Source organism: Panicum virgatum, chromosome 8K, assembly GCF_016808335.1.
Source record: "Panicum virgatum strain AP13 chromosome 8K, P.virgatum_v5, whole genome shotgun sequence".
Classification (NCBI taxonomy): Eukaryota; Viridiplantae; Streptophyta; class Magnoliopsida; order Poales; family Poaceae; genus Panicum; species Panicum virgatum.
The window spans coordinates 5,712,223-5,735,629 of NC_053143.1; the positions used below are offsets into that span (position 1 = coordinate 5,712,223).

At 47.0% G+C, this 23,407-nt stretch overlaps 1 protein-coding gene and 1 long non-coding RNA gene across 2 annotated transcripts; one reads left to right on the forward strand and one right to left on the reverse strand.

The window, feature by feature from the left end:
• Positions 1-1,083: 1,083 nt before the first annotated feature.
• LOC120645354 (putative disease resistance protein RGA1) lies at positions 1,084-7,003 on the forward strand. The gene is made up of 4 exons (XM_039922151.1): positions 1,084-2,133; positions 4,323-6,474; positions 6,571-6,694; positions 6,820-7,003. The coding sequence occupies exons 1-4, from the start codon at positions 1,087-1,089 to the stop codon at positions 7,001-7,003; spliced, it is 3,507 nt and encodes a 1,168-aa protein (XP_039778085.1). The 5' UTR covers positions 1,084-1,086.
• Positions 7,004-10,068: 3,065 nt separating this feature from the next.
• Positions 10,069-10,441, reverse strand: LOC120646114. Its single transcript, XR_005664281.1, has 3 exons — positions 10,341-10,441; positions 10,211-10,267; positions 10,069-10,125 (listed from the first exon to the last, which is right to left on the reverse strand). It is a non-coding gene; the product is annotated as an uncharacterized LOC120646114 (long non-coding RNA).
• Between the last annotated feature and the right edge of the window lie 12,966 nt (positions 10,442-23,407).

The following is a 23,407-nucleotide window of genomic DNA, read 5'->3' on the forward strand; positions in this document are numbered from 1 at the left end:
ATCCTACCGAGCGCGGAGTGGGCAAGGAGGTTGGCCACCAGCGCGGCGCACACGGGGCCCCACTCGAACGCGGTGAGAGACAGGGTGGGTGGGTGGGTCGGGTTGGGGGAGGCGGAGCTAGAGGACAGGAGGCGGCGCCAGAGTGCCAATAAGGCAGTGGAGGTGGTGGAGCGATCGACGGAGCCTGCAGGCGGCTGCGGGGGAGGCTGGAGCAAGGAGGAGCGGGCAAGCCGGGGAGGAGGAGCGCCAGGGCGGATGTGGCGGTAGCGGGTGATGGTAGAGGAGGAAGGGAAGGTGCTCGAGTGCATCGCACGACAAGGAGAAGATGTGGGGACGGGGCTTGACAGCGATGTGGCCGCTGTGCCGTGCCCATGGTCGGGAACAGAGAGAGAGGTGGATGGCCCACCAGTTTGTGAGAGAAAAAAAGAGGAGAGGGTAAATGGAGAAAAGCTGACTTGGCCAACACCACATTGGATGGGTGACGTGGACCAAAACCAGGTGGTTTCCTCTCGAGGGGGGCAATATGCACGGTTTTGATAGTTGGCGGGTGCAGGATATCCTGTTTTGTTGTTCCGGGTTTTAAAATCGGACGATCGTGATAGTTTAAGGTTGAAAATAGGACTTTTTCTTAATTAAAATAAAAAACATATAAATTCTTTCTGGGTTCAGATTCAGCTCTAAAGTTAATTTTAAGAAATGGTGTGAAGCTCGGTAGTGACTAAATTAGACATATTTTCTTGCATCAAACAAGTATACGATGGTATGACTTGTGTTACCATAAAGCAGAGCTGAGTTTGCAAAGCCTAGGTTCTTCATATTCGACCATCCATTTTCACATCTGATCAATTTTGGCATGTTCCGATGCAGACCCTTGCTTCTTGCTAATTAGGAATTGTTGATATCTAGCATTTTCTCTATGTCAAACTGCTATCTTGTTGTAGGTATAGTTCCGTTTTTTTAGTAGGTACAAGCTAAGAACTAAACCTTTCAAAGTAGCTCCGACCATCTTTTTGAAATCAATGGCAAATCAGATATGATATTTGTTCTAATTTCTGTAATACATACAGAAACCAAATCCTGCTATTCATGGCGGGCGTCTTGGATGCTTTGGCATCCTACGTGCAGAACATGCTTACGGAGATGGCAAGGGATGAGGTGCATATGCTGCTGGGGGTCACTGGAGAGATCAAAAAAATGGACATCAAGCTCAAGGACCTCAAGAACTTCCTCGTGGATGCTGATAGGAGGAGCATCACCGACCACAGTGTGCAGGCATGGGTACTAGAGCTTAGAGAGGCCATGTATGACGCCACTAACATCCTCGACATCTGTCAGCTCAAGGCCATGGATCAGGGTCAAAGCCATGATGCAGGGTGCTTCAACCCTGTGCTGTTCTGCATGCGGAATCCCATCCACGCCCATAAGATTGGCAGCCGCATCAAGAACCTTAACCAGAGGTTAGAAGATATCAAGAAACGTAGCTTACATTTCAATTTCATCAACCTCAATTCGTATGAGGAACGTAGCAGGAGGGTGGCCTCCTCTCGTCCTGGTAGCCGTGAGACATCTGGTGAGCTTGATGAGTCAAGTTTGGTCGGTGAGAACATTGAGGAGGACACAAGAAATTTGGTGGAGACACTGACATCAGCGGAGCTATCAGAATGTGAGAACAACAAAATTTTGGTTTTTGCTATTGTGGGAGTTGGCGGGATTGGTAAAACAACCCTGGCCAAGAAGATCTTCAATCATGAGATTATACAACAAGAATTCACAAAGAAAATATGGTTGAGTGTGAACCAGGACTTTAGTGAGACTGAGCTGCTGAAAAGAGCTATCATCGAAGCTGGGGGTGACCACCAATGTGCTGGAAATACGAGAGGCGCACTTGAGCGAGCTCTTAAGGAAGCCTTGAATGGGCAAAAGATCTTATTGGTGATGGATGATGTTTGGGAGCATCAAGCATGGGAAGATGTGCTCCAAACTCCATTTGTCAGTTCTATCCTAGCTCATGGTAGCCGTGTTCTCGTCACCACAAGGCATGCCATGGTCGCAAGAGGGATGATGGCGATAAAGCCCTACCACCATGTCAATAAACTTGATCCCGAAGATGCATGGTCATTGCTGAAGAAGAAGGTTAGTATGGATTAACTCAAGCATGAATCTAATAGTGGGGTTTTTTTTAACTCACTCATGATGCAAACTGCATCACACTATGTACGTTGCTTCTTAGTTGCACTCCTAGTAACAGCAGGATTCCAATCGCTTGTGGCCGACCGCATTAGTTTTTATTGTTGCACATATCCATTTATACACAAATAATGTCAAATATTGAGAGATAATTGTTGTTCTTTAATATGTTAGTAATGGTATATAGCAGAAAAATAAGTTAGTTTTATGGAAGTATGATGTTTATTAGGCCAAATAAGTTAGTTTTATTAAAGTATGATGTCTATTAGGTCAAATAAGTTGGTTTTATTTTTTAGATAATTAGTTTGTCGAAAACAATATATATTTAAAGACAGTGATAGTTTATTATTATTCATTAATTTGTAGCTATTTCAATTCGATTCAATGGCCATCAATCAGTCTTTCTACCTTTGAGTTTGAACCATGAGGGACACGGTTTTGTGGATGGGCTTTTCCTTAATAGAAACAAAGTTTGCAAACATATAGAAATATACCAAGCATCGGCAGACAGTGACAAGGTATTGTGGATGGGATTTTCAGTACAATACACCTAACACTACCGCACAGTACCAGGGTTTTGGGATTGAAAACCTGAAAAATTTTTATTCCTACCGAAATGGGTAAATTTTGGAAAATTTAGAAATTTTGATTCCTAGCAGTCAACGAAAGTATTTTTATTGATAGAATTTGATGGAAATTTGGGTACTGATCAATCTTAGCGGATGGTGGGGGGAACTGTGGAGATATGATGAGAAACTAAGAAGAAAGATAGCGAAATCATATTGTTTCAGAATTTGATAGCTAGCATCAAGTGAGAGAGGCACAAAGAGATCTATAACTAGAGTTTATTCTATTTTCATACCTAAAGGAGTATGTGAACATGTATGGACCATAGCCATGGCACAAAAATTTAACTTCGATCAAACTTTTGGGATAATTCGGTTTTGTTTCGGTCCTCACCGAAATGGGTGAATTTCGGACCGAATCCAAAATCCTTGCACATGTGTGTACGTGTACATCGTAAAGACGAATTATTCAATTCATTCCACAGTGGTGAGGTGGTAGCTAAAATACAAAATGACATTAAGTTGCTCAAACATATTGGTTATTTATTTTTGACATAATTAACGGATTTCTATGAGTGTACGGTCCAAATTATGTTAATTAGCCTATCAACCCGTGCTCCCACACGGACTATTAGAATTAATATAAAAATAAATCTTATAGCTAACAACTATCTATGTTACACCATCTTTCATCTATTAAATATTCTGACACATACTCTAAAATACAGATTTATCATTATGCATTAGATTTCACTTTGCATCCCACCTCCATATATGTCTGACATATATTTAATTGAACTATTTGTTTGCGAATTGATATTTTTATCTCTTCCATCATACAGAATATATGGTGACACATATCATGGGTAGTATTTTATATAAATAATAACATATTAATAATGATAGAAATATTAATTTAGAAATTTATATTGGTGCAATTTAATATTTTATTATAACTAAATAATTTGGATTCAGATTTAGGGGTTACTTTAACTTTTAATAACAACATAATTGGATAATTTATATGCAAATTTAGTGTGTTATTTGCATTATTTTTATAATAACATAGGTGGGTAATTTACATGAAGATTAGGGGGTTATTTTATATTTTTTATAATGGCATAGGTGGATAATTTAGATACTATGTTTAGGGAGTTATATTAGTCTATTTTCATAATGAAAGATGTGGGTAATTTATTAGGAAAGCTAACAGATACAATGACTATTATAATTAGAGTTGTCGAATTGATGGCTGGATGTTTCTGATTTTTGTAAGAATTTCTCATATTTCTCTATTTTTTTAGAGTGTACATCTAGTATTCTAGGTGGGTTCACTTGGAGGCTTGAAAGAAGCCTTCAATTAGTAATAGTAAGATTTTTGTCTTAGAATAAACGTCCATACCATTCTTTTACTATTTAGTATATATCTGTACATGTGGACACAAACAAGAGTCGTAGATAACAAAAACTCTTGCTCCATTTATATTTATTTTGTGAGGAAGGGATATCATGACACTCTGGCGTAAGCAATATTTTATACATTACTAATTGGCATCGGCTACCCTGCAGGTAGTCGGAAATGGAAATGATGAAGCACAAATTGAACTGCTCAAGGATATTGGAATGGAAATTATAACAAAATGTGATTGTTTACCACTTGCTGTCAAAGTAATAGGAGGTCTCCTGCGTCAAAAAACAGCAAGGCGACGGGAGTGGGAAAATGTCCTAAATGAGTCGATATGGTCAGTATCCCAAATGCCCGAGGAGCTAAACTATGCAATATATCTTAGCTATGAAGATTTAAGTCCTAGTTTGAAGCCTTGCTTTCTTCACTACTCACTCCTTCCCAAGAGCAGAGTGTTCTTTGTCGATGAGATTATTGGCATGTGGATTAGCGAAGGATTTGTTCATGGAAGATCATGTGACTTGGAAGAAAAAGGAAAGGAGTATTATGACGAGTTGATTCAGAGGAACCTTATTGAACCAAACCTGGGGTACCCTGATCAGATTGTTTGCAACATGCATGATGTTGTCTGCTCATTTGCTCAATATGTGGCTAGAAATGAAGCATTAGTAGCACAGAACAAGAAAATTGATATTGCTGAAAAAATCATTTCACAGAAGTTTTTTCGGATCTCTCTAAAAACCACGGGATCAGAATCAGATGTATTAGAGTGGTATTCATTACAAGCACAGACATCATTGAGATCACTATTGTCATTTGGGAATATAATAATCAAGCCTAGTGATTCATTGCTTGCTTTTTCAAATTTACGCACACTACATGTAGAAAATGCAAATTTTGATTCATTAGCTAAATCTTTGAATCAACTCAAACACTTGAGGTATCTAGCCATTGTAGGAACCAACATATCTAGGCTGCCAGGAAGCATTGGTAAGATGAAATTCCTGCACTATATTAGTCTTCTTGGTTGCAAGGGTTTGGTGAATCTTCCAAGTTCCATTGTAACGCTCAAACATTTGAGGTTTCTTAACCTTGGTTGGACAGGAATAAAAAGCATACCTAAGGGTTTTCATGGTCTAACCAATCTGAGAAATTTACATTGGTTTCCAGCACACATGGATGGTGACCGGTGTAGCCTTGAAGAACTGGGACCTCTCGCCCAGCTCACCGGGCTTAGTATAAGTGGCCTGGAGAATGTACCTTCTTCTTCATTTGCGACTAAAGCCAGGATTGGTGAAAAGGTGCGGCTGAACTATCTTCTCTTAGAATGTAGTAGTAGAATCGGACATGATGCCAACTTGGTAAAGGATGAAGGCGGCATTCCCAAGAAGCAGCAACGACAAATCGAGGAGGTATTTAACGAGCTCCGCCCTCCATCAGGTTTAGAAAACCTCACAATCAGATGGTACTTTGGTCTGCGGCTCCCAAGGTGGATGATGTCAACAGAAGTTGTGCACCTAGGGAGCTTAAGGACTATAATGGTGGATGACCTGGCCTGCTGCACGGAGCTTCCAAATGGCTTGTGTCAGCTCCCCTGCTTGGAGCTCCTACAGATCATTCGTGCCCCAGCGATCAAGCGTGTTGGGCGCGAATTCCAGCAACCATACCATCACTGCCACAACCATTCCCAGGTAGAGGTTTCATTTCCCAGATTGCATCAGCTGAATTTTAATGGATTGGTCGAGTGGGAGGAATGGGAGTGGGAGTTGCAAGTGAAAGCCATGCCCAGCTTGGAGAAGCTTATACTCGAGAAGTGCAAGCTGAGGCACGTGCCTCGTGGCCTTGCCTTCCATGCAAGGGCTTTGAAGAAACTATGCATATATGATATCAAGCAATTAATAGCTTTGGAGAACTTTACTTCTATTCTTCACCTCGACGTGTCTGGAAACACTGACCTGGAGAGGATCAGTAATCTACCAAGACTGCAGAAGCTCGTCATCGTCGAGTGCCCAAAGCTTATGGTATTGGAGGGCATGCCTGTGCTGCAGAGACTCAATCTACTTAGTGATGACATGGAAACAGTCCCCAGATATCTGCAGGATATAAAGCCAAGGCACTTGCAGCTGGACTGCAGCTTACGGTTGCTCACTTCCATAGCAGCTGGGAAACCTGGTCCTGAGTGGGACAAGTTCAGCCATATCCAACAAGTCCAGGCATATGCAAATGATGCAGGAATTACGAGGAAATGGTACGTGCTGTACACAAGAGATCCTTTCCGCTTTGAGACAAATATCAGCGGCTCTGCCATTGCCAAGGGTATGCAGTTGCTTCATCAAATATGTTTTACTTGTAGAAACTCTGTGTTTGCTTGGTCTGTTTTCTTAGCTTGGCTATGCAATGTTTCATCTGCAGCATCGGCGGCACGCATCGAGCTCAAGTTTTATGCTTGCGGCGCAACATGCACCATTGAAGAGGAGTGGCCTATTGGACGAAATGCGCCTGCTGGCAAACGTCAGCCCCTCTGCCTCCGCTTCAGGTAAATTTGCCTACACGTCAGAGCATCCCATGCTGCTTCATTAATTCCAAAAGTGTGCATTCCAAAAGTTCCATTAATTTACCTTAAATGTGTTAACATTTAACATTTAAGGTCGATTCGTGTAGGTGCAATGCCTATCGTTATTTGGTTCCCTGGTTGCGTCGAGCGTGCCTGCACTGCAGTGAAGCCGGCAACATCGCCTCCTCGTCAGATCAGTGGACCGACGAAGCAGGGTATGCAGCATACACATCGTACAAGGCCAGATATGGGAGGCTGCAGAGAAAGAAGCAAACATCATCGAGAGTGTAGTGTGAATAGAATATCTGCTGCCCCCAGCAGTTGATGCACTTCCACGCCAGGAACAGAGAGGATTGTACGAGCCCAGCCTTCAGCCTTTCTTACCAACTGCCTGAACAAACCAGGACTTGCTCTGATTTTATTCTGTCTGTGTTTTGCTCTGCTTTCTTTCATTGGACCTGCCTGAAGGTGCAATGTCCATCTCTACTGTTTATTGGCTACATCAATGCCTAGATCGATTCGCTGTATGCACAGAAAAAGTAAAAGAATTCCTTTTGTTTGCCTTCTACTGCCGTACACGTCCATGGCTTGGCTTCCTTTTTCTTTGTATTGTGTATGCTGCACTGGAAATATTCACATGATGGATAAAGACTTACTCTGTTTGGCTTGGCTACCTACCAGTTTATCAAATTTTGCTGCTCACCGATTTCACGCCACAGGATAAAGACTTACTCTGTTTGCTCTGTTTTGTTTAGTTTTCTCCTAGTTGACTGGATGCATCAGCGGCAGGCGGTATATTTTGTGCCGGGTTCATTGGACCTTTTTTTTCGATCCGAGGCATCCCCCCATTTCCATTTCAACAACAGAAATACCGAACATACAGAGTAGTAACAGCGAGTCATCCATGTGAAAAGAAGAACGGGGGAGGAGAAAGGTAGTGACGAACTAGTCTGAATCAGTCTAGCCCGACATAGAAGGATTGACCCAGGCATCCCAGGTCACAGCCTCAGGTAGCATTACAGACCATAATTTGCGAGAAGGAAACCAAAAGCGTCCGGGGGGACTCGAAACTAGCAGCATCGCTTCTTCATTTCAGATTCAGAAGTCGTCCTCGTCCGGCGCAAGTTCATCATCTTGGGGAGGGGGAAGAAGCCTTGCCGTGGATGAAGCCGCAGGTTGCCTTGTCAAGATCTTGTGAGCACACGCCAGTAGGTCCTGCACTCCTTCAAGAATCTTCTCCTGCATCGCCTCGCTGTAGAGTCCTGCCCAATATGTTAGAAAGAACAAACATGTATCATGATTTCAATCGGAGCCCTGAGATGTTTCTTATCAAAACAAACTCTGTTTCTACATTTCCATATTGCCCAGCAAACCGCCGCACAACCACTAGTGTAAACAGGCTTTCCACCAGGAAGCCAATTGGCTATCCAAGCTTTATATTGTTGAATGTTTCGAGGGACATCATTTGCTCTGAATCATATCCCAATTATCCCCCAAATAATCTTGGTAATTGAACATTGAAAGAACAGATGATCAATAGATTCATTTTCATGGCAAAAAGAACAGGTTGGGTCCCCAACCCAGTGCCTGCGAATCAAATTGTCTTCTGTAAGAATGGCATTATTTTCCACCAACCACATGAAGATTTTTATCTTGTATGACATTTTGGCCTTCCAGATATGCTTAAAATTTGTCATTGAATTCTCTTTAGTCAGAAACTCATACACAGATTTTGTGGTGAATGTGTTGTTCTTGTCCCACTTCCACAGAGGAATATCATTGTTGTTTTCAAAAGGATATTGATATATAGAATCAATTATCCCTAGCCATTCACCGAATAGTAGGGAGTCAACCATCTCGAGAACCCCAGCTAGCCACGGCGAACCAGGAATTGGTAAACAGAAATATCTTTATGTGTGCATAAGTCAAAGAGAACAGGAGAGAGGAGGCATAGTGGTTTGTCTTTTAGCCAAGCATCAGTCCAGAAGGAAGTATTCCTCCGGAGGTATTTGATCCCATTTTTCACTTTGATCTTCCTCCCCTTCAAATAGAGGTATTTGATTTTAAGTAGATCACACTAGATGGGGGAATCATCAAGTCTGTGCTTCACAGACCCTACAGTCCCCTGATGTAAGTATTTCCTTTTAATCAGCTTTTGCCAAAGACCATCTCCCCTTTCCAGCTTCAACCACCACTTGCATAGGAGGCTGATGTTCATTTTCTGTATGTTTTTGATACCCAGTCCTCCATGCTTTTTTGCTTTTGTTTATAATCCCCCACCTTATGAGGTGGTATTTTCTTTTCTGTCCACCCCCTTGCCAGAAAAAGGATCTCCTTTGTTTATCCAATTTGTCAGTTGTAGATTTAGGTAGAAGATACATAGACATTTGATACACGAATGAATTAGAGAGGCTAGAATTGATGAGAGTGGTTCTACCAGCAATGGATAAGGATTTTCCTTTCCAGGCTGCCAGTTTCTTTTCATTCTTTTCTTCCAGGTACATCCAGTCCTTAACATGTATCCTCCCCGGGCTCACTGGTACCCCTAGGTATTTGATGGGGAAAGTTCCAATTTGACAATTGAACAACTCAGCATACTGCATACCCATGTTGTCATCCCCATGGAGCATAATCACTTCACTCTAGAAAAGTTGATCTTCAGACCAGACATAAGTTCAAAAGTGTAAAGGAGCAGTTTCATGTTTCCACTACTACAGCCACCCCTATCACCGCCGGTTCTAAAAGTTCATCACCAATGGTTTTGGGTACCGTTGGATTTAAGTCGTTGGTGATAGCGGGGCCATCACCGCCGATTCCAGAACCGTTGGTGATGTGCACCCATCACCGCTGGTTCGTATCTGGAACCATTGGTGATGGAGACATCAACACCGCCGGTTGAAGACACGAACCGGCGGTGAAGACCTTTTTCCCATAAAAATAATATTTTCATATAATAATATTGCATCATTTTTACAACATATATAGTAGATGAGCATCGCTATCCCTCATGCCTTCTAGCTCTGTACCAGAAACTGGTCTGCTCACACATATAGAGGCCTATCAGCAAAGCAATTCTCAAAATAGACACGAGAACATGAGTGGATTTAGCTAAAACTAATGTAACCGTCAAGCATAATAAAATAGGCAGTAACAGATGCATCAGTAAAAATAATTTTCTCGTCATGTCATCAAGTGATCTGAAAATCTAAGAAAATAAAGTACCAAGCATTAAATCACTGAGAATCATAGGTTTGAGTAATATACCAAACATTGTGATACTATAATTGACAATAATTGCGATAAAGCTAAACATGCTGCATATAATTAATAAAGTTTGAAGAAAGTAGCTCATAGTACCTGACAATGTCTTGAACAGCATGGGAGTACTACCTCCCAAGGTGCTTTTGCAAGACCTGTTAAAAAAAGGAAGACCATGTTCAATAACTTAATACAAAGAGGAAAGATCAACAGTAGGAAGGAGCAGATATGGTTCTGAACCTGGGTGGAATAGAGAGTGCTACAATCCCTCCTCTCCACTCTCCAGCAACACCTTATCTGACCATAGAATCGAATGGTGTGAGCATTAGGTAGATCCATCTGCCAAATTTAGCATGTGAGCTATCCCCACCTCCTTCCCTGAGGTTGTTGGATGAGGGCATGGTGCTCGTTTGCTACCTCCCAGCACCACTCCTCAACAGACTCCAGCTCCTCTCTCCCCTTTAAGGCTCCAAGAACAGATCAAGATGTCCCTTTCATATATAGAAATACTTTTGTTGTTTTAATTTTATTGCTTGAAAAAAAAAGATCCAATTCTGCTATAGAATCATTACCTTAGGAGCTCGTGGGTGGAAGGGCTCGTAGGTCACTGATGGCTTGATCCGGTAGAGCCACCTGCAGCAGAGAAGCTGAATCTGATGAATCAGATGGATGGAGCAGCGAGATTGGCTAATGTGATGGCGGAGGAGGAAACGGGCGGGGGAAGGCTCCTGGCTTCTAGGCGGCTCCGGCCTGAGCTCAGGGAGGAGTGCGCCGGCCTGATCTCGGAGCACCACGGCGGGAAGAGGGAGGACGAGGGGGGCAAAGGGCCGGCCGCAGCAGATCCACCATGCCCTGCGCGGATCCGGCCGCCATGGCCGCCGCGCAGGCCTCCGCCACCAATGTCACCATGGGAGGGCATGGGAGGAGGGAGGACGAGGGGGCGGAGGGCCGGCCGCGGCAGATCCGCCATGCCCTGCACGGATCCGGCCGCCATGGCCGCCGCGCAGGCCCCCGCCACCGCCGCCGCTACGGGAGGGGGCGGGAGGAGGGTGGAGGGAGGAGGGGGCGGAGGGCCGGGCGCTGCCGCCATGGGAGGGCGTGGGAGGAGGGAGGATTAGGCGGAGGGCCAGCCGCAGCTGCCATGAGAGGGCGCGGGACGAGGGAGGAGGACGGGGCGGAGGGCCGGCGCCGCCGCCATGGGAGGGAGCGGGAGGAGGAAGGGGAATGGGGAGGCGGGCGGCGCCACGAGGGAGGGAGGGCTGTGGGCGGACGCCAGGGGGAGGAGGAAAAAAATACCGGAGAGAGAGAGGGACGGGAGAATGAAAAAAATAGGTGGAGAACACATCACCGCCAGGTCATATTACAACCCGGCGGTGATGTTAATATATCACCGCCGGTTCGTAATACGACCCGGCGGTGATGCTCTTGAGACGTTATCAACGTTCTCTTTGAGACAAATAATGGTGTCATCTGCATATTGTAGACTGGCTACCCCTTGTGGAATTAGATTGTCGAACAGACCAGTTATCATCCAATTTCTTTGTGCATGCCTGACCATTCTGGTCAGGTAATCAGCAGCAAACTTAAAAGAGTATGGGTGAAAGTGGGTCACCTTGTCTTACACCTTTGTAACTCACAAAGTATCGGCTCAGCTGGTTATTCAACTTCTCACATACTGTGCCCCCCTGATACCACTTGTCGAATCCATGTGCGCCAGTTCATTTGACTTGCCTGCAGTTGAAGTGCGTGTCCATCTCTAATGCTTCTTAACTAAGCAGTGCCCGAACAAAATATGATAATTATTACTAAGTTTATAAAAAATATGATAATTCTCAAAATAATAAATACATATACTATCAATACAATTTTTATGGTGAAATTAATTTAGTATTGTAGATGTTGCTTTTTTAAACAAACTGAGTATCACAATAAACCTAGCTAGCTGCGCTATTTGCGCGGGCCATGTAACTAGTTTATTTTATTTCATGTTCACGAGTGGTCATCATAATTAGGAGATTGTTTAGGATATGATTGGGATACAAAGTGAATATAGTGGTAAAAAAGAATCATAAAAAATCCACTTTCTATCAGAATCTGTAAAAGCGATGATGCGCTGATCAGGGTAAGGGGGCATTGATGCTGGGTATATAAGCGCAGAATTAGGTTCTTGTCGGGAGGTCTAATCTGCTGGTTGCTTCTTCATCAAGATGCATGGAATGTGTGTGTGGGCGTGGAGGTCGTAGGTCATTTACGTGTCGTGACTCATTTTCCGTAACCATTAGCCACCCTGTATATATACGAGGAAGCAGAGCAACATGTAACGTGCGTGCTTACAAGATGAAGCCAACTCGATCTAGTTACTGCAACCGTTAGCTAGCACTAGCACTCAACAAATTTTCTTGACCGTTTATGTAACTTTTAATGCAGAGCTCGACTTCTTTGCTCTTGCTGTTTGAATAGGGCCAGGATAAATAAGGGGCCTCCTATTTTCTTGTTAGCGCTAGAGGCCTGCCATTATTCACACTTGCCACCTCCCACGGTCCTCAATCCACCAGAATCATCCTTCGATCCCCCCAACTCAAGCAGCCAACGAAGCCACAGCAAACCCCAGCAGGTTCATGGCCAGCTATGGTAGTTCATGGCCATAACGACCTCGTGTTGCAACCAAAAGCCCTCCTCTCTTCTTCGCCTTAGTCGACTTCATATCGTCCCCCAACACCGGCCTTGCGCGATCCTCGCCGTCGGCCCTCACCACCACACCGCCTCCCTCGAGCAGTAGTCTCGTATTTCGCCGACGACTACCGAGGCAAGATCCGTCCACCTCCGATCCAACACTGCACAACAACAAATCCCGTTCCACAAATAACACTGGTGGTATCAATTCCAGTCACCGCTCAACTCGTCGGCCTCAGGTCAGTTTCCTAGCTTGACTGTTAGTTTGAGCAATTTGCCATGCATAGCTCTGCCTCTTCTTCCCTCTTTCTGTTTGAATTGGGCCATGATGAATCAGCTGAGGCCTTCGATTTTGCTCCAATTTGTCAACTGCATCATGTAGTATCAGTATCATCGGTATAATAAACAAGCAAAAAACCAGAACTTTAGCATCCGGCTTTGTTCAAGATAAGAGAATACTTAATGCAAGCAGAACTCTAGATAATAGAATTAACGGCCTCCCATGCTGACGTTTGGTCTAATTTTATTATAGGAAAAACCAAAGCTAGATAGCTGCCACTAATGGCGGGCGTCCTTGATGCTTTGGCATCCTACGTCCAAAACATGCTGACAGAGATGGCCAAAGAAGAGGTGTCTATGCTGCTGGGTGTCTCCGGGGAGATCCACAAGATGGGTGTCAAGCTTGCGGACCTCAAGAACTTCCTTGCCCACGCCGACAGGAGGAACATCACTGACCAACGCGTGCAGGCATGGGTGAGAGAGCTTCGGGACACCATGTATGAGGCCATGGACATCCTTGATCTGTGCCAGCTAAAGGCCATGGAACAGGGTCCAAGACGGGACATGGGGTGCTTCAACCCCTTGCTCTTCTGCATGCGCAATCCCCTCCACGCACATGACATCGGAAGCCGCATCAAGAAGCTTAATCAAAGGCCAAACTGACCGGTCTGACCGGTCTCGCACACCGGTCTGACCGGTGTCGTCCAGAAAGCCCGCAAACAACCCTTCAAATCACGAATCTCGAGCAAACGGAGTCCAAATCCAATCAAACTTGGGAAAAAGGTTCTTAACTACCCCGTGAACATATCCCCAAAAGATCTCGCCCAAAAGATTCACGGATCGAGAGAAATCGAGGAAAGATCAAAGAGGATTGGGGTTTTCTCAAGAACATAAATTCGCCAATTCGTGAGAACTCATGATTCCAGAGGGTTTGGCACTAGGCTATATGCATAGGAATCATTCCAAAGAGTTCATCAAATCACGAAATCAAGGGTTGGTCTCCTCCACACAAGAAACTTATCAAAAGAGGAGAATTGAACCCAAAACACAAGAGAAAAGGGGAGGACGAGATGCTCAGCACACACAAGTGAATCGGAAACAAATTTCATCCATTAATTCTCAGAGGAATTCACCTATACAACAGCTAGAGCCATCCGCCCATCATCCACCCACTAGATTGAAAAGAATAGGTATAATCTAAACTCTCTTTGCGTTGGAGACCTTGGCCCTAACCTGAGCAGGGGGAAGGGGGAAGGAAAAACCGAAAAGGACTCAAGAGACTCGAGCCCCTCCACCTGGAGAAGGGGGCTTTTATACCCGGCTGCTGCGGCCAGACCGGTCCAGGGGACCGGTCAGACCGGTCGGGTCTGCAGCAGCCCGCTGTACAGACTCGATCGACGGCGGAGCTTCTTTCTTCGACTTGAAGTCTTTGCTGCGATGCCGCCACGTCGACGAAGTTCCGGTCCGCGGTTTTGGAGGGTCCGCGAAACCCGGGTAGGTGGCCGGTTTTGAGAAAACTGCCAAAACTTCACGCGCGGGAAGATTCCCGCCTCCACGCCGTGGCCTTAGACGCCGTTCCCGCCTCGGCCTTCTGACGGCCCTAGACGCCGCCCGACGCCCGTCACCTCCTCGTCCGCAGCGAGGCCCTAGACGCCGTCGACGCCCGTCGCCTCCGTCAGTCCCGAGACCGACGCCCGTGCCTCCACGACTTGGCGTCTTCAACCGCCGTCCGCCTCCTTGGTTTTGTGGCGCAAACCAAGAAACCCGCCTTCCGTCGCCGCTTGTGCCCTCGATCCAAGAGTGGATGCCACAGCTGCCGCCCGGTCCGAGCTCCAGTCCCGGTTGCCCTTCACCGTCGTCCACCGCACGGTCCATCGGCCACAGCACCTCCACGGCAGCTCCCCGTCGACACTCGACACCCGTGTACCTGCAATCCAAAGACCAAGCGCACGATCACACCGCACGGTTGACAATTCACTCATCACAGGCAGGATAGAGTACTCACATTCCTCAATCTCCCCCTTGATGAGTGCATTGTCAACACACCACAAACGAACCAAGAGAAGTGAAACCAGAAAAGAACAAAGAAGCACAAGCAAGTGACGAAAGGCTCAGAAAGGCAAGAACAGTCACTTACTCAAGCAAAATCGATCCCCTAAGACAAGGGCAAAGGCTCGACGCAATCGATCAAAAGCCAAAACATGACTCCTCAAAGATAGAGGTAACGCTCGACGCAGTCATGCAAGAAGCAGAGGGAAAACGAGGAAACCAAGAGCCAAAACCAAAGCAGAAAACTCCCCAAGCAAAGTTTTTCCCTCTCTCTCACAAGTGCAACTCTCCCAAAATGATGCACTCTCAAAGCCCTGTGCACAATAAGTTTTTCAAAAAATCAAACAGGTCTCCCCCTTGTTCGATCACTTCTCCCAAAATTCTCCCCCTTGTTGGCACATGCACACATCAAGCCTAAAAAGACCTAAAGTTCCACCTGAAGCTGAGACTCCCCCTGAACAGATGCTATGCAATAAATGCAATGCAGGAGGTGTAAGTGAAAGCATTCAGGGATACAAGGATATGAGCAACATCTAGTCACAAGCACGTGTGCATCCATAAACAGGACCTGCATCTAGCTCAACAAGGTATATCAAATCAGTCTAGAGCTAGGCAAGTTCAGTTAAGGGGAAATAAAAGCATCACCCATGATCTAGCACTAACAAGTAGGGAATGGAAAGCAGTGCTAATCATACTCATACAGGTGAGCCAAACCAGCCAAAGCATGTTGTACACATTCATTTTTCAACCAAATTTTTATCAAGCAATTCTGAATGCCAGGGGTTGAAAGCTTGTCATGCTTTACTTAGCAACGAGGCCAAGCCTATGCCAAAAGACAATCAGAAGCTTAAAGCACTCGTTTCAGTCATGCACAGCCTTGCCCGGGTTCTCATAAGTGCAAAGTGAGCCGTCCCGAAAGCTCGATCAGTGCGACAAGTAATCCCACCTGGATCTTTTCAATCCATTTCAAGAACAGTTCAAGCAATTTTATCAGATTCAGATCATTTCAAGTATGAATTGCTGAACGAAAAGCCACACTAGCATGAATAAGATAGCAAAGCCAAGACAGGGTGATCATGTTTTCAGATTTTCAAATCAAAATAGCATAACTCAGATGATGTCATATACACAATGGAGCAAGCTATACATGATCAAGTTTATCAACGCACACTAGCAGGCACTAGAAGATCATAGCAATGTATACAAGAATGCTAGTGCAAGTGAGACTATGCAAAATGTAAACATGTACAATGCATATGCACAATGCAACTACCAAACCTAGAAAACCAAGAGAAGCAAAACAAAGACCTATCAATATAACTAAAACAAAAGTCAGCGATCAAAAGGGGTAACAAACCCCAAGCTCCCCTCGCAAGCGAGCAAATGTGTCCTGCTCTAGCGGTTTGGTGAGGATATCTATGGTTTGCCTCTCTGAAAGGACATGGATCAGGTCTATGTGTCCTCTCTCATGGTTGTCTCGGAGAAAATGGAATCGGATGTCTATGTGCTTGGTTCTGGAGTGTAGGACAGGGTTCTTTGCAATGCTAATGGCTGACATGTTGTCTACAAAGATGGGAACCCTACCAAAACTCAATCCATAATCCTGCAAGGTTTGCTTCATCCAAAGAATCTGGGAGCAGCAACTAGCAGTGGCAACGTACTCAGCTTCTGTGGAAGAAAGCGCTACGCTAGCCTGCTTGCGAGAGGACCAAGACACCAAAGATGTACCGAGAAATTGACAAGTGCCGGATGTTGACTTGCGATCCAACCGACACCCACCGAAATTGGCATCAGAAAAGCCCACCAAAACCAGAGAAGAATCCGCAGAATACCAAAGACCAAATTCAGGGGTGAATTTCAGATACCTGAAGATGCGTTTCACCACCTGCCTGTGGGAGGTGCGCGGTGAAGCCTGGTATCGCGTACAAAGGCAGACGCCGAACTGAATGTCCGGCCGCGTCGCCGTCAGGTACAGGAGAGAGCCGATCATACTCCTGTACTCCTTCTGGTCCACCGCCTCGCCGTCCAAGTCCTCATCAAGCGCCGTAGATGTGCTGATCGGAGTCGGCTGAGGAGACAAGTCGATCATGTCGAACTTCCGCAGCAAGTCCCTGGTGTACTTGGCTTGATGGACGAACGTGCCCTAAGGAGTTTGCTTGATCTGCAGCCCGAGGAAGAACTGCAGCTCACCCATCATGCTCATCTCGAACTCCCTGGACATCTCCTCAGAAAACTTAGAGACAAGAGCGTGAGAAGAGCCACCAAAGATAATATCATCCACGTATATCAGATCTAAAAGAAAATCAGTGCCAGATCACATGAGGAACAAAGTGTTATCCACACATCTCATTTTAAAACCCTGAGCCAGCAAAAATGTTTTCAATCTATCATACCATGCTCTAGGTGCCTGTTTCAAACCGTAAAGAGCTTTCTGAAGTTTATAAACACGGTTTGGAAACTTGGGATTTTCGAAACCAGGGGGTTGCTTCACATAAACCTCTTCTTCGATAAAACCATTCAAGAAGACAGATTTAACGTCCATTTGGAAAACTTTAAAACCCTTGGAAGCAGCAAATGCAAGAAAGATTCGAATAGCTTCCAAACGAGCAACAGGGGCAGAAGTCTCCTCAAAATCAATACCCAATTTTTGGCAAAACCCCTGGGCAACAAGACGAGCCTTGTTCCGAACAACCAACCCATCCTCACCCTGCTTGTTTTTGAAAACCCACTTCGTTCCGATGGGATTACAAGCAGGTGGAGGCTCGACTAAGACCCAAACTTGGTTTCTTTCAAAATTTTCAAGTTCCTCATGCATGGCATTGACCCAATTAGAATCAGAAAGAGCGTGTCCAATATCTTTGGGCTCAAAAGAGGCAACAAACGCTGAATGAGCAAAGCCAGCGATACTTGTTACCTTGGACCTGGTGACTCGCTCGTTGAGATCACCTAGCATCTGTTGAGGTGGATGGCGATACTGAATGTGTCGCGGTGCTTCCCGTGTCGAAGTCGCCTCCTCCTCAATTAAAGCTGGTGTCTCCTCAGGTGCAGCTGGTGAAGCCTGAGTCACCTCCTCGATCAGCCCCCGGGAAGTAGACGTAGTCGGGTCGGGGCCGTCGTCATCGTTCGAGCTCGTGGCAGAGATAGCTAGGTCCACAGCACATGTGGTAGCCTCAGCGTCTCCCTCTGCAGCTTCTTCCTCCTCATCTTCAAAGATGGAGGTGCCGAGCTCATCATCTCCTGCAACTTCAAAGACAGAAGAATTGCACGGTGCAGTCTCGTCGAAAGTGACTTCACAAGTCTCTCTGATGATGTTAGTATCAATAATCAGCACACGGTACGCTCTAGAGTGAGAAGCATAACCGAGAAAAACACCGTCAGACGAGCGAGACTCAAACTTATCAAGATTTCCATCTTTCAGCACAAAGCACCGGCAACCGAAAACTCTGAGATGGTCAACACGGGGCTGGCGTCCAAACCGCAACTCATAAGAAGTCTTGTGCATGAATGCACGCAAGAAAATACGGTTGGACACGTAACAAGCGGTGTTAACCGCCTCAGCCCGGTATTTGCGAGGAGTCCTATGCTCATCGAACATCGTCCTCGCCATCTCAACCAGCGTCCGATTCTTCCGCTCTACAACTCCATTCTGCTGTGGAGTGTAGGGAGAAGAATACTGGTGTTCGAGCCCTTGATCACTGCAAAAGGCGTCAAAACGAGTGTTTTTGAATTATGTGCCATTGTCACTGCGGATCGCTCTCATGGCCTGGGGTAACTCGTTTTTTAACCTCAAGATCAAGTCTCGAACAAACTCGAAAGCCTCATCCTTGGTTCTCATGAAAAAGACCCAAGAATAGCGAGAAAAGTCGTCCACAATCACAAGAACGTACCACTTCTCACCAACAGACATCACCCGAGAAGGACCGACAGTGTCCATGTGTAGCAGCTCTCCAGGGTGAGAGGTCATCACCAGATTAGCAGGCGGATGTGAAGTGGCAATCATCTTCCCGTGGTGACACGGATGGCAAACAAGGTCCTTTTCAAACTTCAATTTAGGCAATCCTCGGATCAGGCCAAGTGATCTCAGTCTCGACAACAAGTCAAAGCTCAAATGTCCAAGTCTCCTATGCCACTTCCACAGATTAGAAGAAGGACCAGCCATCAAGCAATGAGAAGGGCCAAAAGGAGTTCCAGAGAAGTCAACCAAGAAAACCCAATCGCGAGGTGTAATCTGGCAAACCAAATCTCCCCTGGAATCCAAAACACGCAAGCAACCCTCCTTGAAGCGAACCTCAAACCCCTCATCAAGAAGTTGCGAAACAGAGAGAAAATTAAAGCCAAGATTCGAAGCCAAAGCAACTTCTCTCAGGGTAAAGCGATCAGAAACTCGAACAGCGCCAAGTCCACGTACCTTTCCTCTTCTATTATCCCCGAACACAATGTACTCCTTTGAGCGCATCGGGGTGAGGCTGGAGAACCATTTGTCATTTCCGGTCATATGGCGCGAACAACCGGAGTCCATGATCCACCTGTTCTCCAAGCCTCCGACCTGCACATCAGTAGTGAGACAAAGGGTGAGCAAATGTCTCAACACTGGGGTTAGCAAAGTGAGAAGCAAACCAGTGTCGAGCCATTTGCTCTACAGAAGGGTTAGCAAAACAGGACAAAGCGTATCCCCCATCCCGTCTACCGCGTGACTAACGAACACCACCGCGAGGAAAGCGTGGAGCCTCAAAACCTCCTCCAAAGCCTCGGTCCCGTGGTCCATAGCCGTACTGAAAACGACCAGGAGCACGACCGGCAAAGCGACCACCCGCTGGAGCACGGTGACCACCACCGTCTCCCTGACCTCCACCTACACGGCGCGCCCTAGCATCTTGCCTACCACCACGCCGAGAAGGACCATGCACCCGAGCAGAGTACATGTCCGCGTTCCGTCTCTCCTGCTCTCTCCTCACAGCCCGCTTCCTCCTGAAGCAAAACTCCTCCAGGTGACCTTCCCTGTCACAGAACTCGCAGTGGTACCTCACCTCACGCTTGGGAGGTGGAGGCCAAGCCTGCGGACGGGGAGGAGCAGCCCTCTTATTCTCTACCGCAAGTTGGCATTCTCCAAGTTGGCATTCTCTACCGCAAGACTATCCAGATCAGCAATCAAACCAGGGCAAACAGAGCAGTCAATAGGTGGGCTAGACTCTACGACCTTAGTCTTTCCAAAAGACTTGATCAAAGCGTTCTTCTCCTCTAGCTCCGACCTAAGCGTGGGACAAAGCTTACAAGCGCCAAGCAAAGTAGGCCTAGATCTAAGCTCCTCTAGTTCACAAACAATAGTAGCAAACTTGGACTGTAAAGAAGCTAAATCAGACTTGAAGATAGGACACTCGTCGCATTAAAGCACATCACTAACAATGAGAGCGTCCTTGACAAGTTCAAGCTCATGCTTGGCCTTGGCTAGCTCGTGAGACACATCAGAAAGCGAAGTCTTAGCAACATCTAAGCTCGCGACATTCTCATCATGCTTGGCACGGAGAGCAACAAGATCATTCATGTGAGATATGCAGCCATCACACTCATCCTCACTAGATTTCTCCCTAGCACAAGCCAGCTCAGCCCTAAGCTTTCTACGCTCTTTAGTTGCTTCCTTAAGCAGCCTCTTCTGGTTGTCGAGAGCGGCGTACAACTCCCTAACATCTGTATCAAGCAGGTCGATCGTGGAGTTTACCTCTGAATCGCTCTCGGATCCAGGAGAAGAGCCGGAGTGCGTCGGTGTAGTATGTCCACCCGAAGACGCACGAGCACCATCGGCTTCGCCCGCCATGGTGCAGAAGCTCTTGCGCCGACCGACCGCCAAGCAAAGGCCGATGAAGCTGGTGGCTTCCTTGTCCCGCTTCTTCTTCTTCTTGTCGTCGTCGTCGGAGGTCGGTGAAGAAGAGCGGTTGGTGTCGGAGCTCTTGTCGAGGTCGCTGAGCTGCGTCAGGAAGGCCTTCTCCCGCTTCTTGGCCATGTACTGGAAGCGCTTCTTGAGTGACTCCTTGTCGAAGCGTCCTCCCCGGTCACGACTGCGGTGTTTGTGGCACCGACGCTCCTTGTTGGAGCCTCCCTCGTCGCGGTGGCGGTGGCGGTAGTAGTCGAAGCAGTTGTTCTGGCCACCGCCGGACTTCTTGGGGCAATCGGCGATGAAGTGGTTCAGTTCGCCGCAGTTGTAGCACCCGGGGTTCTTCTTCCTCTGCCTATTGTGGTAGACGCGCTGATGAGGAGGCACAAATCGTCGTCGCCCAGCGTCTCCAGCTGCTCATCTGAAACAGAAGGCAAAGAGGCAAGAGAAAAGCCAAGAGCAGAGTTAGCGTCAGAGCTCCATCCACCTGGGCCAGTCACAAGAGCGACGCTCTTGGAAGGAGGGGCACCATTGAGCTTGGCTCGTGTCTGGTTATCCACCTCCGTAGCCTTGATCTTGCTGAAAAGCTTGTTCACGGTCAGAGTCTCATAGCCTGCAGACTCAATGATCGTGTTCACCTTGAGATCACACACAGAGCGATCAAGTGCGTAAAGCAACTTGAGGGCCTTCTCGTGCTCTGTGTACTCAAGGGCACCAGCAGATCTGTTCGCATTGACTTTGTTCACAATCGACTGAAAATGACTGAACATCAAGTCAATGCTCTCACCCGGCTCCTGTGTGAAGTTCTCGTACTCACGCCGGTGAGTCTCGAATAGTCTGGCCTTCACCAGAGGTGTACCCTCGTGTTAGTTCTCAAGGCACGTCCAAATTTTGTGGGCTTCCTGAAAAACCTGGTTGCGTGAGAACTCCGCACGAGAAACACCAGCGAACAAGGCATTGACGGCCTTGGCGTTAGCCTCGTGCTGGGTCACCTGAAGGGGCGTGGTCCGAACAGCCAGCACCTCGTAAAGCTGGTTCGTGGTAATTTCCCAGACATCAGCTCCCATGCTCTGTAGGAAGGCTCTCATGCGAACCTTCCAGTAGGCATAGTCCTCGCCGGAAAACACCGGGATCTTACCAAGACTCGCCATGGTCACCGAGTGGTTTTCGAACCGGTTAGGGTACTGAAAACCTCAACCAAGCTCTGATACCAATTGAGGGACCGAAACTGGCCACCAGAGGGGGTGAATGCGAGCCAATCAAAATTTCTTCGGAAATTGATCTGCCGGCCTGTGTCCCAAAATCACCGCAAGCCCTCGAACCTAGGTCAGCGAGAATAGCTATGGACAAGCTATCTCGAAGCAGAAGACCCAGGTCGCAGCGTGGAAGCAAAGGTGAGAGAAACTTTTCAAACCGCAGCGCAGCAGACACAGACCGGTCTGACCGGTGCACTGTACCGGTCTGACCGGTCGGACAGTTCAAACCCAAACTGACCGGTCTGACCGGTCTCGCCCACCGGTCTGACCGGTGTCGTACAGAAAGCCCGCAAACAACCCTTCAAACCACGAATCTCGAGCAAACGGAGTCCAAATCCAACCAAACTTGGGGAAAAGGTTCTTAACTACCCCGTGAACATATCCCCCAAAAGATCTCGCCCAAAAGATTCACGGATCGAGAGAAATCGAGGAAAGATCAAAGAGGATTGGGGTTTTCTCAAGAACACAAATTCGCCAATTCGTGAGAACTCATGATTCCAGAGGGTTTGGCACTAGGCTATATGCATAGGAATCATTCCAAAGAGTTCATCAAATCACGAAATCAAGGGTTGGTCTCCTCCACACCAGAAACTCATCAAAAGAGGAGAATTGAACCCAAAACGTAAGAGAAAAGGGGAGGACGAGATGCTCAGCACACACAAGTGAATCGCAAACAAATTTCATCCATTAATTCTCAGAGGAATTCACCTATACAACAGCCAGAGCCATCCTCCCATCATCCACCCACTAGATTGAAGAGAATAGCTATAATCTAAACTCTCTTTGCGTTGGAGACCTTGGCCCTAACCTGAGCAGGGGGAAGGGGGAAGGAAAAACCGAAAAGGACTCAAGAGACTCGAGCCCCTCCACCTGGTGAAGGGGGGCTTTTATACCCGGCTGCTGAGGCCAGACCGGTCAGACCGGTCGGGTCTGCAGCAGCCCGCTGTACAGACTCGATCGACGGCGGAGCTTCTTTCTTCGACTCGAAGTCTTTGCTGCGATGCTGCCACGTCGACGAAGTTCCGGTCCGCGGGTTTGGAGGGTCCGCGAAACCCGGGTAGGTGGCCGGTTTTGAGAAAACCGCCAAAACCTCACGCGCGGGAAGATTCCCGCCTCGACGCCGTGGCCCTAGACGCCGTTCCCGCCTCGGCCTTCTGACGGCCCTAGACGCCGTCCGACGCCCGTCACCTCCTCGCCCGCAACGAGGCCCTAGACGCCGTCGACTTGGCGTCTTCAACCGCCGTCCGCCTCCTTGGTTTTGTGGCGCAAACCAAGAAACCCGCCTTCCGTCGCCGCTTGCGCCCTCGATAC